General features: G+C 45.4%; 2 protein-coding genes and 1 long non-coding RNA gene across 3 annotated transcripts; 2 read left to right on the top strand and 1 right to left on the bottom strand.

Moving 5' to 3' along the window:
• The first annotated feature begins 25 nt into the window (after positions 1–25).
• On the top strand, positions 26–8,842 carry LOC100846194 (kinesin-like protein KIN-13A). The gene is made up of 12 exons (XM_014899442.2): positions 26–491; positions 1,511–1,744; positions 1,892–2,065; positions 2,149–2,253; positions 3,031–3,108; positions 4,202–4,283; positions 4,708–4,870; positions 5,308–5,643; positions 5,746–5,964; positions 6,067–6,637; positions 6,715–6,780; positions 8,202–8,842. The coding sequence occupies exons 1-12, from the start codon at positions 321–323 to the stop codon at positions 8,382–8,384; spliced, it is 2,382 nt and encodes a 793-aa protein (XP_014754928.1). The 5' UTR covers positions 26–320; the 3' UTR covers positions 8,385–8,842.
• A 354-nt stretch (positions 8,843–9,196) lies between these two features.
• LOC104582742 lies at positions 9,197–10,849 on the bottom strand. The gene is made up of 2 exons (XM_010233384.3): positions 9,773–10,849; positions 9,197–9,698 (listed from the first exon to the last, which is right to left on the bottom strand). The coding sequence occupies exon 1, from the start codon at positions 10,809–10,811 to the stop codon at positions 9,888–9,890; it is 924 nt and encodes a 307-aa protein (XP_010231686.1). The 5' UTR covers positions 10,812–10,849; the 3' UTR covers positions 9,197–9,698; positions 9,773–9,887.
• Positions 10,850–11,143: 294 nt separating this feature from the next.
• Positions 11,144–12,193, top strand: LOC112270778. The gene is made up of 2 exons (XR_002963110.1): positions 11,144–11,282; positions 11,923–12,193. It is a non-coding gene; the product is annotated as an uncharacterized LOC112270778 (long non-coding RNA).
• The last annotated feature ends 3,036 nt before the right edge of the window (positions 12,194–15,229 follow it).

The raw sequence follows: 15,229 nt of genomic DNA, 5'->3' as shown, positions 1-15,229 counted from the left end.
CGGCTCCTTCGAAAAAAAAGCTGACAGAGAAAAGGAAATAAAAAAGCGAAGGAAGGCAGGCAGGCAGGGCAGCCAGCACCTCTCTTCTCTTCCCCCAATTCGCCCTCAAATCCGCCGCCCCGCATTTCCGGAGCCCCCGTAGATCTGGGACCGGACACCGACGGATCGCCCCGCCGCCGCGGGACTCGCGTGATCCGATCCCGCCGCACCCACCCGCCAAGTTGGCGCCGCAGCGGAGGTCGCAGCGCCTCGCCGGCGGCGGCGCGGGGTCCGCCGCCGCCGCCGCGCCGACCGGGGCAGCGTCCGCGCAGGCAGCGGCCATGGGGGACTCGAGCGACGCCGTCATGGCGCGGTGGCTGCAGTCCGCGGGGCTGCAGCACCTCGCCGCCTCCTCGGCGGCCGGCGGCGGCGGCGACCAGCGCGGCTCCGGCGTCGGTGCCCTTGGGGGCGGCGCTGGTGGGGCAGGCATGCTGCCGAGTCTGCTCATGCAGGTGAGGTTTGGTGCGTTTTAGTGTCGTACATATATGTTGTGGATTGCTTGTAGAAATGAATCAACGGGATCTTGCTGTTCGCTGTTTGCACCAAATTGATTGGATTCACTTGGCTCGGAGAGAATTATATAGTGTCTACTGACGTTTGTTATCTTGGGGTGCTGACGAGTGTAGTTAGAAATATACCCACAAATGCATGACATGTCCTCTTGATGGATGCCCAGCAAGCAGCTAGGGAGCGTGCACTGGTTTATGGTCGTACTGGCGGTTATGAAATCAAAATGGGAGCAACATCTTTTATTATATTGGATAGGCACATCAGCTTATTTCGTTTCCAATATCATATGCATTCTCTCAGTGCTTGAAGTTTACACAAGTTTGATGTAGGGGCACACATGTCTGAAATGGGATATTCAGTCTTTGTTCTTCCTGGTTCAGATGATGTGCTGGCTTGCATCTCTTAGCGTGTGCTTTCAAAGTTTATGCTCTTATCGGGGGAATAACCTGAGAAAAATAGTTCATATGCAATGTTTGGATCGTTGTCTCGATGTTGTTTGTATTAGAAATTGCAGCTGCCTTTTTGTGTCTCGAATTCAGATTGTAGATGACATCTTGTGTACTGACAAAACAGGATTATGTCCTTTGGACTTCCATTTGGTCAGTGTTGTAGTTAACTTACTAAGTTAACTTCGAATCAGATCAATGTTCCTCAGGCGTCTTGTTTAATGCTTGTTAGTCAAACACGGTTACTCTTTTTAGTTTTTTCAACTGGAATGGTTCGCTTGGTCAGTGTTGTAGTTAACTTATGAAGTAAACTTCGAATCAGATCAATGTTCTGGAGGTGTCTTATTTAATGCTTGTTAGACGCACACGGTTACTCTTTTTTCAACTAAAATGGTTCGCTTCAAATATTGCATGTCACAAGTACTTCAATAATAATGTTATTCTTCACCAATGCACATATGCTGTCATCATGTGCGACTGGCCAACTGCATACCTTATGCTTTGTTATTTTGTAGGGTTATGGACCACAGTCCATTGAAGAGAAACAGAGATTATATATGCTGCTGAGAAGCTTGAATTTTAACGGAGAATCTTTGCCTGCATCAGTCTCTGAGCCCTACACACCAACGGCCCAGAACCTTGCCAGTGGGAATTCCCTAGAGGGGTTGTATTCACCTGAACTTAGAGGCGAACTTGGAGCTGGCCTTCTGGATCTGCATGCTATGGATGACACTGGGCTTCTTTCTGAGGTACTCCAAACCTATCTGCAAAGTGTCCATCTGTGTTCTTCTAAGTTAAATTGATGACTTAATGGTAGTTCTTACTTCATATTGATTCATGGGAGGCAGATGTCTTCTTGCATTCCATTCCATACTTACTGCATTTCCTTTTCACAGGATGCAGATTCGGAACCATTTGAGCCATCACCCTTTATGCCGAAGGAAATTGATGATGATGAGGATGATATGTTATCAGGAAGCCAGCAAGGTCTAGCAGATAACTATAATGCAGTGACGAGTGAAAAGGAGAGCACCACCAGGGAAAACAATGTAGCAAAGATCAAAGTTGTGGTATGATTATGTCTTTAAGTTTGTTTCTGAGTACTTGTCAACACCTAACAAAAATACTTGACCGAGTCTGACAATATATTCAGGTAAGAAAGAGGCCTCTGAACAGAAAAGAGTTGTCTCGAAAGGAAGATGATGCCGTAGAGGTGCATGATTCGTCGTCTTTGACAGTTTACGAACCTAAGCTGAAGGTATGTATTGTTTATCTTCAGGAATTTTGTTGTACCTTCATCATAATCTTTGAAATAAACTTCCTATGTAACCATTTTGTTGTTTTACATGGTTATGGAAATCAATTTATTTTGTTTTTGATTTCTGAATGCCCTGATGATGCATGCATGCATTAGACGGCCAACTATGATTATAAGAGGTCATGTCAGCTGGCATATCCTACTTCTTTGCTGATGTCCTATTTCACTTTTGTATTACAATCTGAAATTGCGAACTGATAACCCCTGTCTACTGCACTATAGGTATTAGGTAGTCAGGTAGCTTTCCAATGCATCATACATCTTTGCTAAGCTTTCCAATGATGCAATCATACTTTGCTAAGCTTTCCAATGATGCATAAGTCTTGTTTAGTTGCAAGTTCTATTGTAATGGTGACTTGAATACCACATCGTGTTTGTTATAAGCGATTCACATGATGGACAAAATTTACTGCTTCAAATTGGCAACTTTTCCAGAAAATTGGATTGAACCCACATTGCCGACTTAGGATGCTGAAAATAATCGTTCAGAAAGCTATACTCTACTAGTAACAGAGTATCGCGATTAACTGAAATCCTGTCAGTTTCTGTTTATTTGCTATCTAGGTATTTGTTCTTGCAAATTTAGTGTTTATTCCTTGCTGGAATGGCTACTAATTAAATGAGACCATAAATTTCAAGAATTGAAGTGCTCATGGGGAGATTTTTTTTTCCTTGTTCTTCCCAGTATCCACGTTAACATCTTGTTTTCACTGGAAGGTGGACTTGACAGCTTACGTGGAACAACATGAATTTTGTTTTGATGCTGTCCTGGATGAGGATGTTTCTAATGATGAGGTATTGCTATTTCTCTCGTTCAAACCTCATCCTACAATTATTCTGAAAACTTTGACTTGATGTCACTCCAAAACTACATATAGTGGAATGGATGCTTTAAATTTGGTTCCGTCTTCTAGCTGTTTTGAACTTGGGACAGAACTAGAAAATGGTGATGGAAAATGATGAAAAGGATCTCTTGAACACATGAGCTCTTGACAGTAACTGAGTGCAACAAACATGTTTGAAACTTCGTCGTCTGGGGCAGATGCCTAGGCTGGCCAAGTCATAGTTCCAGAACTATGACTTGAGCAAAATGCTGCTAGACTGTCAACTGGCGAGTATTAACTGCTCTTTGTTTTATGACTAAGAAATTAAATTACTTTTCTGCTGAGAGGAGATGACAGAAATGCCTAAAATATCCTAATGTCAGAGACTTCCCATATTTAATTGCTGAGGCAATCAACATGACTGCTGAAACAGTTTTACCAGCTATAATATGCCTGCCATGCCTCTGTATGCCGAGTAGCTCTTCAACCTGCCCTCTCAAGGTTCGTTCTTGTCGAAATAGTATCAGTATCAGTACCTGTACCTGTTTTCCAGCTTAGTACATGCGATAGCTTGATTCCAAGTATGGTTCTGCCATTCTGCTCAGGTTTGCTTGCTCAAGTCACTTGCAGACCAACCATTGTGTCCTGACTATACAACAGCCTGTTCCCTCCCGTCATCATTATTTGTGCCTTGGCCCCCAACACTCCTTGTGCTTCTGCTCGCTTTCTTGTATACCTACCTATCTGGCAGCTGACTACTAGCTCTGCTTGGTTCGTGAGCAAACTAACCCAGATCATGGTTGATTGCTATGTTTGCTCCGCAGTGATGCATCTTCATCATTGGTGCAACTTCGGGATGGAAACAAGCTACCACTAAATTTGAAACTGCCATTTTACTGCGTACATAGTTTCGAAGTATCACAGAATCATTTTTCCTCTACTATGCTATGGCTTTCTCCATCATAGTTTTGAAGTATCACAGAATCATTTCTCCATAATTGTGACTGGTGTTCAATAAATTTTTAGCAAATTCATGATTTATCCTTTTGGATTTCTTTGTACAGGTGTATCGCGAGACAGTGGAACCCATTATACCAATAATATTCAAGAGAACAAAAGCGACATGTTTTGCTTATGGCCAAACAGGTTGGGCAACGATGTCTATACAGAAAGTTAAACTTAAAACATACATATTGCATTTCTGTAAGCACAGATGAGTCATGGTTTCTGTAATTTCTGTACAGCACAGATTAGTGTGCAAAATATTGTTCTCCAAGCAGTGAAATCGTAGTAAGGCTGACTGGGACTGTTCCAAAAATCTTTTACCTTCTTAGTTATGCTCATGCAATAGTGTGCAAGTCTTTTGCAAATAACTTAGTGTTGAGAGCTTGATATCCCAATTTTCAGAAGTTGTTCACCCTCTATTAATTTCCCTTGGTCGAGTTCTGTTGTAGCTCTGATGTGGTAAACTGAAAAGAAACTTTAACTACTCGTTTTTCTGATTTTAGCCTTCTAGATTTTTTACTAGCTGCCCCCTGTGATGTTATTAATCTTTCTAGTTCATGCGCAGGTAGTGGCAAGACATATACAATGCAACCTTTGCCTCTGAGAGCTGCACAAGACATGGTCCGTCTTTTGCATCAACCTGTCTATCGGAATCAAAACTTTAAGCTGTGGCTCAGCTACTTTGAGATATATGGTGGAAAACTCTATGATCTTCTATCTGACAGAAGGTTGGTTGTTGCACACACACTAAAGTCCATACCTCCCATTGTTCTGTTCTTTCTTTTCTGGGATTGGTAATGAGGCACATGCACATACTAACTTTCAGTGTTCCATTGATAAATCCAATTTGGATGTGTCAAAATATTAAAAGGTGTTTTTAATTTTTAAGATGAGTTTGTTGTATCCTATATCTACTTTGCAATTCATGAAATAGCTTATTGTTTTAGAATTGGCCTTGTCACATTTTTTTTGAACTGAAGAACATTTATCACGTAAGATTTACTGCTGCACAGGCATTTTGTTTTGAAATAATTTTTTGTTTGAGAATTGATCTTCGTTCTGACAGAAGGCTGGTTGTTGGACATTTAGACCTAAACATGAATTTTCAGGCCGGCGTAATATTTTAAAACTATTTTAATTTTAATTTTTTTACCTTCTTTTGTAGACACTTACTGATGAGAGAAGATGGCAAAAAACAAGTTTGCATCGTTGGTCTACAGGAATTTGAGGTTTCCGATGTCCAGATAGTCAAGGAATATATTGAGAGGGGAAATGCAGCGAGGAGTACAGGGTCAACAGGGGCCAATGAAGAATCATCCAGGTCACATGCCATCCTGCAACTAGCCGTGAAGAAACATATAGTCGTAACTGATACCAGGAGACAAAGGGACCGGGATGCTAATGAAGCTAAAAACACGAAGGCAGTGGGAAAAATATCTTTTATCGATCTTGCTGGAAGCGAACGTGGTGCTGATACAACAGACAATGATCGGCAGACAAGGTGATACTTTTGTCCCCAGATTCATTTGCCAGTTATATTTTTCAAACATTAACCTGTACAATTAAATAATTCATTGACATGTAACTTTTATTCTTACATCAGAATTGAAGGAGCAGAGATAAACAAGAGCCTTCTTGCTCTGAAGGAATGCATCCGGGCCCTTGACAATGATCAGATACACATTCCTTTCAGAGGAAGCAAGCTCACAGAGGTTCTCCGTGACTCATTTGTCGGCAATTCTAGGACGGTGATGATTTCATGCATTTCTCCAAATGCCGGTTCATGTGAACATACGTTAAATACATTGAGATATGCTGATAGGTAATAGCAAAACATACTTCATAAAAATCCAATCCATATGTCAGAACTATCGTTTTGGAGTGCTTCTGGCTGTTTTAATTGACTAAAGTGATCAATTAACAGGGTCAAAAGTCTTTCAAAGGGTGGCAACACAAGAAAAGAGCAGTCTAGTGCACCAACTATATCTACCATGAGGGAATCTTCATCAGTTGAAGCTGAAGAAATACCCAACCAGGTTCAGGAGAGGAGACCTGTTGATACATCTAGGAGGGCTGTGGAAAACTTTACCTCCAACTCTTCTATGGAGCCTGACAGGAATAGCATTAGCATGATTCCAAGTTATTCTAATAGAGGAAAGGAAGAAAATGGTGCATCTTCTTTGAATGACAGAACTGGTTACAACAGTAAAGCACAGTTAGTTCAGAATTCATCAATTACCCAAGAAGAGGAAAAGGTTACAAAAGTTTCACCTCCTCGTAGAAAGGCTTATAGGGAAGACAAATCTGAAAGGCAAAACAACTTCACAAAGAAGGATAGTGCAGCTGAGATAAGCCGGCCCGGGTATAAGGTGCAGCAGGTAAGGCAGTTGCAACAGCAGCAACGGCCAATATCTGCTTCAGCTTCTCAGGCTTCATCAAGGCAATCCGAAAAGGAAAGTTCTTGTGATGATGTGGAGATAGATGCAATTCTTGAGGTAACAATATTTTGTTGGTACTGTTTGTTATTTATCTTGAATGGAATTCATGGTGTAAAACTTTATTTGTATATCAGGAAGAGGAGGCCCTCATAGCAGCTCACAGGAAGGAAATTGAGAACACTATGGAGATTGTGCGGGAAGTAAGTTCTAGTTCATCTGCTGAATAATATCCTTTAAATATTATCCATGCTGAATCATGTTGTCCATGTAATGGATGTTCCACTATCTTATGATGTATGCATAGTATACAGATATGATTAGGGTAGAAATGGACAAATGGTACCATAACCAGTACACTTAGCATCCGCATCCCTAGCACCCATAATTTAGGCGCTAAGGTGGACAAATAAACTTTTTCTCGATATAATCTCCATAGGTTTCTTTTATCACATCCCTTAGCCTCTCCTATAGGTGCTAAGGAGTTCAATTTAGGTGTAAATTTATTATACAATAGCTACTTGAAAACAATTTATTTAGCTTGCCATTGGGTGCTAAGCAATTTTTCACCTTTAACGTTTGCTGAGAACCTAGGGATGCAGATGCTCTTATAACTCCAATCATTCCAGAGAGCAGTAGTTTTTTTAGCTATAACCTTTGTCCTGCATTTGAAAGAAAACAAAGCTGACTATTCATGCAGGATTTTTTTGATCAAATCTTATTGTTTTTGAGTGGCATACCATATAATATAACATGTGCTAACCTGCTTATGACATGCACGGTTACCACTAGTTGCTGAATTCTATGGTTTAATCTGGACTTCTGAAGAAAGTAGTCTGTATTCTTGATCATGTGAATGATTGTTTAATATTGGTATATTCTGTTATCTTTCGCCTTACTAGCTGAATGCCCTCTTGTTAAAACGAAAACAATACAAATGAATCCAATCATGTGACACACCAGTCTCCATACAAATCCATGGCCGAAAAAGCTCACTTTGAGTTAGAAAACAAAGCAGCTTAGAAGTAACAAAATCGTAAAAATAATCCGTTGCCATGTTATGCAAATACTAAAACAAGACGATGGAAATCGTTTACAGGCAACCCCACCAGTTAGGTTGTCATCTTTGGTGCAGTGAAGTTGGGATGGCAGATGAACCATCACGACCAACTCAAATATTTATCGGTGTAAAAAGTTCTGGAGTTTTGGACCGTACAAGTGCATTAGCATGCTTATACTAGATATTCTATCTGCAAATGACCGTTTCACCAGTCTTTTACCTGGTGCAACTACTTCCTTTTGTGTACATGAAAATATTCATTTCATTCAATTCAGTGCTGGCCCTCCCCTTCCCTTCCGACACCGTTAGTCATTTGGTATATCAAGTATCAGGATTGCTTCTGCATACGTTAAATGGTGTGCTTGTACATGCAAATGCAATTCAATAAGTTTGCTAATGACAGACACTACATGCATTTCTGGTTTTGTAACTATGTTGGATTTTGAAAGCTGTCTGCTGGTTGAGAATAATGGTAGTTTACAATAATATTATTTTTTGCCGTGATGCTAAACCAGTTGCACTTCCCCCCCCCCCCCCCCCCCCCCCCCCCCCCCTTTTTCTCAGGAGATGAACCTTTTGGCAGAAGTCGACCAACCTGGTAGCCTTATAGACAACTATGTAACACAGTTGAGCTTTCTTTTGTCACGCAAGGCTGCAGGCTTGGTCAGCCTCCAAGCACGCCTGTCGCGGTTTCAGCACCGCCTCAAAGAGCAGGAGATCCTTAGCCGTAAGAAGTCATCCAGATAAGCTGATCATCACTCAGGAATTTTGCCTGGTCAATGAACCGACAGGAGCTCGACCGCATTTCATGAGAGGTTTCTCTCTTGTGGTCTCTTGTGATGTTAAGGCTTAATCAGTGACTTAAAAGAAGACATCACTAGCTCAGGACATGGTGAGTCGCCTGGTTGATGTCATTTCTGACTTGGTTGTCGGGTTTGATCACCAGTTTGCTAATGGTCCTTCTCACGGTTGGGCTGCTGCTTGGGCTTGTTTTTTTTCCGGCAGATGCATGGCTTGCCCTCAATGCCGTTTTCTTTTTGTTATGGAGAGACGTGAGAAATGTAACTGTTTGCAGATATGGATGGGTTTTTTTTTTCTCAGCGGCGACTGTACTTTATTGACACAGATACATTATTGTTGTATTCTTCACTGATATTATTTGCATTGAAAAGAAAAGGGTGTGTGTGTGGTAAAGTACCTGAAAATTATTCTGTCCATATGCTCATTGGGTTCGAGAAGTATGATTTGCGAGTGATATGTGTGAGTTACGATCTGCAAGCGTGCGAGTATCACTTTATCATAAAAGAAAGCTCTTGTATCTGCAAGTGTGAGCGCTGTAAGAATTTTGCTAAAAGGAAAATGTTTTTTCACGAGGCATGGTGCCTGAGATGGTTTCTGTGAATGTTGTTAGTTGGACCAGGCTGTTGCCAAATGACAGTTGACCTCAGCTAAATCTCAAATAAAAAAAGATGGGACTTTCGAATCATATATAGCTGTAGAATGTCAAAGTAAGACCAGGATTCTAATAAGATAGCTACTGTTATTACCGTCAAGATCACTCAACTAACTGCAACTCCATTGAAATACGGACATCAAGATGCAATTTAACAACATGCCAGCTAAAAAAGGAGAAGCAGAAACATCCTAGTGCCATATCCTTAGGCTGTAATCAGCACATGCTTGAAAGATCAAGTTTATTTGCCAGTACTCAGGTTTGAACCACCACTACATAGGAATGGCACATAGACAAACAGTGGCAAAACAAATTCAGATGAACATGCCAACACACGGTCCGAGGGCCAATAAATTTACCGAGCCACAGAAATTAAGATCCAAACCGAGCCAGCGGAGAGAACCATATATTTTGTGAACTAACTATGCCTTCATTATTCACTCGGTAGTGCAAAGCGTGGCGATCGAGCATGTTTCTTCGTTGCGAGAAACACACTGTGGGCGTCTCGAGGAAACCGGACTTGAGAATCCTTCGCCTTGATTTTATTCTTCAATTCCTGGAAAGATTCAGGTATGAAGTGGTACTCATGAAACATGAGTCCGTTTGTCCTACACAAATGAAGACCATTAGAATATAGAATTGCACATGCTTAACTTGTGAATTTGTTCGAATCAAGACTTACCATTCAAGAGGATGGCAAAAGGTGAGAAGATGGTCAGCAATGGTGAAGGGGCGCACCGAGGGGCGGACCCGATCCTTCCCGTTGTGTATCAGGCACGCCGTCGACAGCTGCTCCGTCAAGCCGGTCCTGAGCGAGTGAACCACGACGGGTCTTTGTGATAGAACAAAGAGAAGTAGATGGAGCCGCCGGTGACGGAAGGGAGGTCCCTGGCCGAGACCGACAGGCAGCGGTGCTTGCTGAGGAACAGAGCCCGGTCGCCGAGGGAGCTCACGGGGCTCAGCGGCTCAGGGCGGCGGCCGTCGACGTCCACTGTGTATACTTTGTATGCAAAGCATTGGAGGCTGTTTGGGTCGGCGGCCACAGTTAAATATTGGACAGCAAGCAGCACTTGCCCACCGGACTCCACCAGGTAGAACTCGCACTGCATCGGCTCGCCGAAACCATTGGGAACATGAGCTAGCACGGGGTGGGTTGATCTCGGGTACAGCTGCATGATCTCCCTGGAGTCGGCCATGGTGGCGTAAAGCCGTCCTTGGTAGGGCAAGACGCTCATAAAAGCAACATATTTGTGGAGGACCTCCCAATTTAGGCGGCCAGGCTCGGCGGCAAGCATCACGCCTGTCCCTGGAAACCAGGCCACCACGGCGATGGATGACGCGCTGTTGCAGACGGCGGCGTTCATGTTGAGCATGGTGAGCCGGCACAAGATCACCAGGTGGACTACGGGTCCGAGGGAAGGGAGGTCGACGGCGTCCCGCGTGAAGGGATTGAGCACGCGGATCGCGGCGGTGCACTGGATCGTCGGCCTCGGAGGTCCGGGAGGGGCACACGGAGGCGCCTCGCCGTGCTCGTGTGGAATGTAGTCTACCACGTCGCCGGACAGGAGGCGGGAGGTGACGAGGTGGATTAGATCGGTGGGTAGAGACGCCCAGCCACTTGCCTCGGTGGTACGCCGGAGCTTGCAGGGGGAGAGAGTGGGAAAGGAGGGACCTTTGCGCTTCCTCCCCGCCGGAGCAAAAGGGGGCAGTTTTCTCCCCATCACGGACGACCTCGGCTCAGATCACCTCCTCCACCTGCCCCCAGCTTGCTTTTGTAGGCCCCCGCAGCCTCTCCGAAGCCGGCTCGGTCTCGGCTGGACGGAAATCCGAGGATTGAGGGGAAATCTCAGGGTGGAAGAAACCGCTAGATGTCGCGGATCCGGAAAATCGGTACAAGCAAAAAGGATACCCCGACGAGATCCTGAGGAAGAACCTGACGAGGCAGCAGCCGCCGGAGCCGGGATAGGGATTAGAGCAACTCCAGGAGAAGCCCCATCAGGCCCCCAATAGCTATATTTGGGGGATTTCGGCCCAAAAACGATCTCCAGGAGAAGCCCTATCCCGTTCCCCAGATGGAGGCGTCCCCGATATCTCGCTCGGGATCCCTCATCTGAAGGATCGAGGTCGGGATCCCCCATCCCTCAACCGCCGACGGTGAAGCCTCCTTCCCGCGTAATCCTCCTCTCCTCCAGGTACGCGTCTTCGCCATCGTCTCCTTCTTCCTGTTCTTCCTGCTTCGCCCGAGTGAATGGCGGCCCAGATCTGAGAGGAACGGGAGGAGACTCGGTAGGGGAGAGGGACGGGCACGGGGTGGGCTGACGGGTGACGGCGCAGTGCGCATGGGGAAGGAAGAAGGGGCGCGGGGGAGGAGGGAAGCGGCGCAGGTGGATGGCGGCGCTGAGCATGGGAATTGGGGAGGAGGGAGCGGTACGGGGGCAGGGGCGCAGGTGGCCGGCGGCGCTGGGGCTGGGCATGGCGTGGGCTTGCCGAAGTAGGAGGGGTCGCTGGCTGCGCTGGGCATGGGAATGGGCCGGCGCTGGAGAGGGAAGGGCCGCAGGGCCGCAGGGGAGGGGCGCGGGGGAGGGAAGGGAAGGGCGCGGTGGAGGGAGGAGGAGCGGAGGGGAGGGGCAGGGGTAGGTGAGGCTGGTGGCGCTGCTGTCCAGAGGAGGAGCAGAGGGGAAGATGGTGCTCGGGCAGGGATTGGGAGAAGGAGATGGTGCGGCTGGATTGGGAATGCACTGGATTTTTTTTCATTCTTCCATATGACATTGCAAATTGAGTAAAATTCTGTACAAATAGATTGATATTTGTATACCATTTCTGAAATTACAGAGTATTATGATGGATTCTCAAGATGATACAATGGGTATGTACCAGTTTATTGAGTGAGCGCGTCGTCGTTGATGAAGTTTGGGATGACACTCAAAATTACGGCCATTTGGAGAGCAACCAATTCCAAATGAAATTGTTACTCCTCCGATGAGACCAAACAACAAGAGATCCAAAAAATAAAACATTTTTATTTTAATTATATGCGTTCAAATACACGATTTCAAATAAACTCATTTGAAATATTGAAGTTTAGAAAATCGGTTGGAAGATATGAATATTATATAGACAAATGAATTATAGGGGATGGTATTTGGGGAATCCGCCGAAGAGAGTTGGGATTTGGGGGAGGCAAATGGGATAGAGGATCCCAACATATGAGATTTGGGGGATGAGATATAGGGCATCTGCTGGAGTTGCTCTTACACAAGCCTCTTCGTTTCTCTCTCGTCTCTATCACTCTCTCTTTTTCTCGTTTTTTTCTTAGAATTTTTTCTCGTTTTAGGTAAGGAGCGCGACATAAACACGTGAACACAAACGTGTAACGTGTTGGCACACCCGGGATGCTGGCCAATCGGGCCAGCCGGTAACGGCCCGGGCACGAAATGGGCCAGGCATATACTCCCCCCTCGTCCCTAGATTCCTTGAAATATTCCCTAGGTAGAAAGGAAAATGCATAATTGCCCTTAGCCAAGCATAATGACCTGAGGCCATCACCGTAAATTGGTTAGGGGAAATATGTAATCTTCCAACTTTTAAAATCTATAAATACAAGCTCACCCCCTCATTTCAGGTGGGTGGCATTTGCTTGAGAGAACTATTTCCCTCTTCCCTTGCCATCCAAAGTCAGCATACCCCGAATTATCTCGAAGTCATCGAACGACTCCTACTATTGAATTCGTCGAGTGTACAAGTCTCCCGAGAGTCACATAGTCGTTCCGACTCTCGAAGTCGTGTCAACATAAGACTCTGACTCTTGGAGTCATTGAGTGGAGAAGCCCACATACATAGTCATTTTGACTCTTGAAGTCGTATCGACATAGGACTCAAACTCCTGATGAAGTCGTCGAGTGGAGAAGCCTCTCGATAAACGTAGGCATCCCGACTATCGAAGTTGTGTCGACATAAGACTCTGACTCTTGAAGTTGTTGAATGAAGAAGCCCATGTAGGCGTCCTGACTCTCGAAGTCGCATCGTCCTACTAAAGGCAGTCAGAGTAGCCGAACTCAATAGAAGGCCAGGATCTTAATTAGAGCAACACTCTTTTTTGGAGCTCTCCTCCCTTTGCCTCTTATTGATGTTCAGGAGGCGACGCGACGCGAAGACCTCGATCAGGAGATGGAAGCGAGGACACATAAACCTCAAGTGATGGAGACCACGCGAAGACCTCAGGAAGCGGAGGTGGCATCGTGGCCACACAAGGCAGACGCGACATCAAGACCAAGCAAGGATCGAGGTGGATGCAATGACATCTGGAAGACGCTAAAACCGCACGACGTGGATGCGATGACCGGAGCAACACTGAGGCAACTCCAAGACCACACAAGGAGCTAATGGAGCCATGGACGCGATGGAGGCCAGGGTGTTTATCTTTCCGTTGTTTACCTCACTAGGGATAAATGAATATTAATGCATTATGCTATCAAGTGACAACAATGATACTCTTATTTGTTCAAGGTTCTATTAAAATCCAACATCATGTCAAAGTTCTTAAACCAATGCTATGTTTATCTTAAACTTGTAGATGAGAGATCACAATGCCACGGGAGTGTAAGTGGGATGTGTTGCATCATCTCAATTAAAACAAGTTTCTTAAATCTAAGCAACCCTTTCGTAAATTCAAGTAAACTCTTAATAAATTCAAACAACCCTTTCATAAATCCAAAACAACCTTTTTGTAGGCGTCCTCGCATTGGTCCGAGGGATCGACTTGATTATAGAAACATGAGTTTGATTAATCGATTATTCGTGAACACGAAAATATTATCGAGACGAAATAAATCGATTAACCTTGACAACAAAGATTAATTACTGAAAAAATTACTTAAAACCATCACATTTGGGACACATGTTTAGAAAAACCACATTTTTTCTATTTTTTTTCAAATCGCCACCGGTTCTGGGGCCCGAGATACTCCCGCACACTAATCACCCAGCTGATAGCGTTTTGATGGCAAAACTGACAATGGAACCCACTTGTCAGGGCCAGGCCAGCGTGGCGCCACGTTGGATTCAAATTGACAACATTGACCTTTCTTCCCCAACTCCACAACTCCAGTGGTTGTGCCGACGCGGAGGAAGAAAAGCGCGGGCGGCGCTCGGACCGTGCCTGCACCCCGCACTCCACCTCCTCGCTCTGCCTGGCCGCCGCACACCTGCACGCGCGCCCGCCTAGCCGCCCGCGCCGCCGCCCATCTGCACGACGGCCCCCTTGCGCCTACCTGCACAGCCTACCGAGGACCCGAAGAAGAGCAACAGTGCGGCAGACGGCGCTCAGAGGGCGCGAGCGCGTGTTCCTCCTCCTCAAGCAGTGCGGCAGACGGTGCTCATAGGACCTGATCTGCGCCCGCCCGCTCGTCTTCCCTATCTCCGGCGTGTGCTTCGAAGGCTACAGCGTCAAGGTTCCCCTCTTCCTCCTACTGCCTGCATAGATGGATCCCGGATTGCCGATTTGTCTGCAATGTGAGCGAGCTCTGGGCGACGGGGTGAGGCCGGAGTGGGCTGATGTCCGTGGGGAGCTCCGACCGCGCAGGAGGTGCGGCGGCCAGGCGGAGCGAGTATGCATAGTGCGGGCCGAAGGCGTGGCGGCGGCGGCGGCGCGGCGTGGGCAGGCCGGCGACATAAACGGTAGGCAGGGGAACCGGAGCTGGAGCTTCAAGGAGGAAAAGTCCACGTTGGACCAGAAAAAGGCACGTTGGATCTGACACGTGGGTTCCATTGTTAGATTGCCGTCAATTTGCGTTTAACTCGGAGCAACTAGTATCACGAAAATCGGTGGCGATTTGAATTTTTTTTTATGTCCCAAATGCGGTGGTTTTAAGTAATTTTCTCTTAATTATTCTTGCTATAAAACATGCTCGTATTTTATCTTTCTTACCATTTTGTAACTATGAGAACGAAAAACAGTTTAAAGTCGAGTCAATTTCAATAATTACAGTTTCTAGACCGGCGAGAAATAGAAGCGCAAAAGTACAGTTCCAATCGAAACGTAAGAAACTATAACCAAAATTTAAGAAACAACAATCAGAACATATTTCCGGATGGAGACAGTACTAACAAAACTGTGTTGTCTCTACAAACACGTATTCTG

Source organism: Brachypodium distachyon, chromosome 2 (genome assembly GCF_000005505.3).
Source record: "Brachypodium distachyon strain Bd21 chromosome 2, Brachypodium_distachyon_v3.0, whole genome shotgun sequence".
In the NCBI taxonomy this organism is placed as follows: domain Eukaryota; kingdom Viridiplantae; phylum Streptophyta; class Magnoliopsida; order Poales; family Poaceae; genus Brachypodium; species Brachypodium distachyon.
This window is presented reverse-complemented; position numbering and strand designations above follow the sequence as displayed.

Coding starts and splice junctions, on each gene's coding strand:
- LOC100846194 (XM_014899442.2), top strand. CDS start 321: ATGGGGGACTCGAGCGACGCCGTCATGGCGCGGTGGCTGCAGTCCGCG. Junction 3,109..4,201: donor AGGATGTTTCTAATGATGAG/GTATTGCTATTT, acceptor TTCTTTGTACAG/GTGTATCGCGAGACAGTGGA. Junction 6,638..6,714: donor AGATAGATGCAATTCTTGAG/GTAACAATATTT, acceptor TTTGTATATCAG/GAAGAGGAGGCCCTCATAGC.
- LOC104582742 (XM_010233384.3), bottom strand. CDS start 10,811: ATGGGGAGAAAACTGCCCCCTTTTGCTCCGGCGGGGAGGAAGCGCAAA.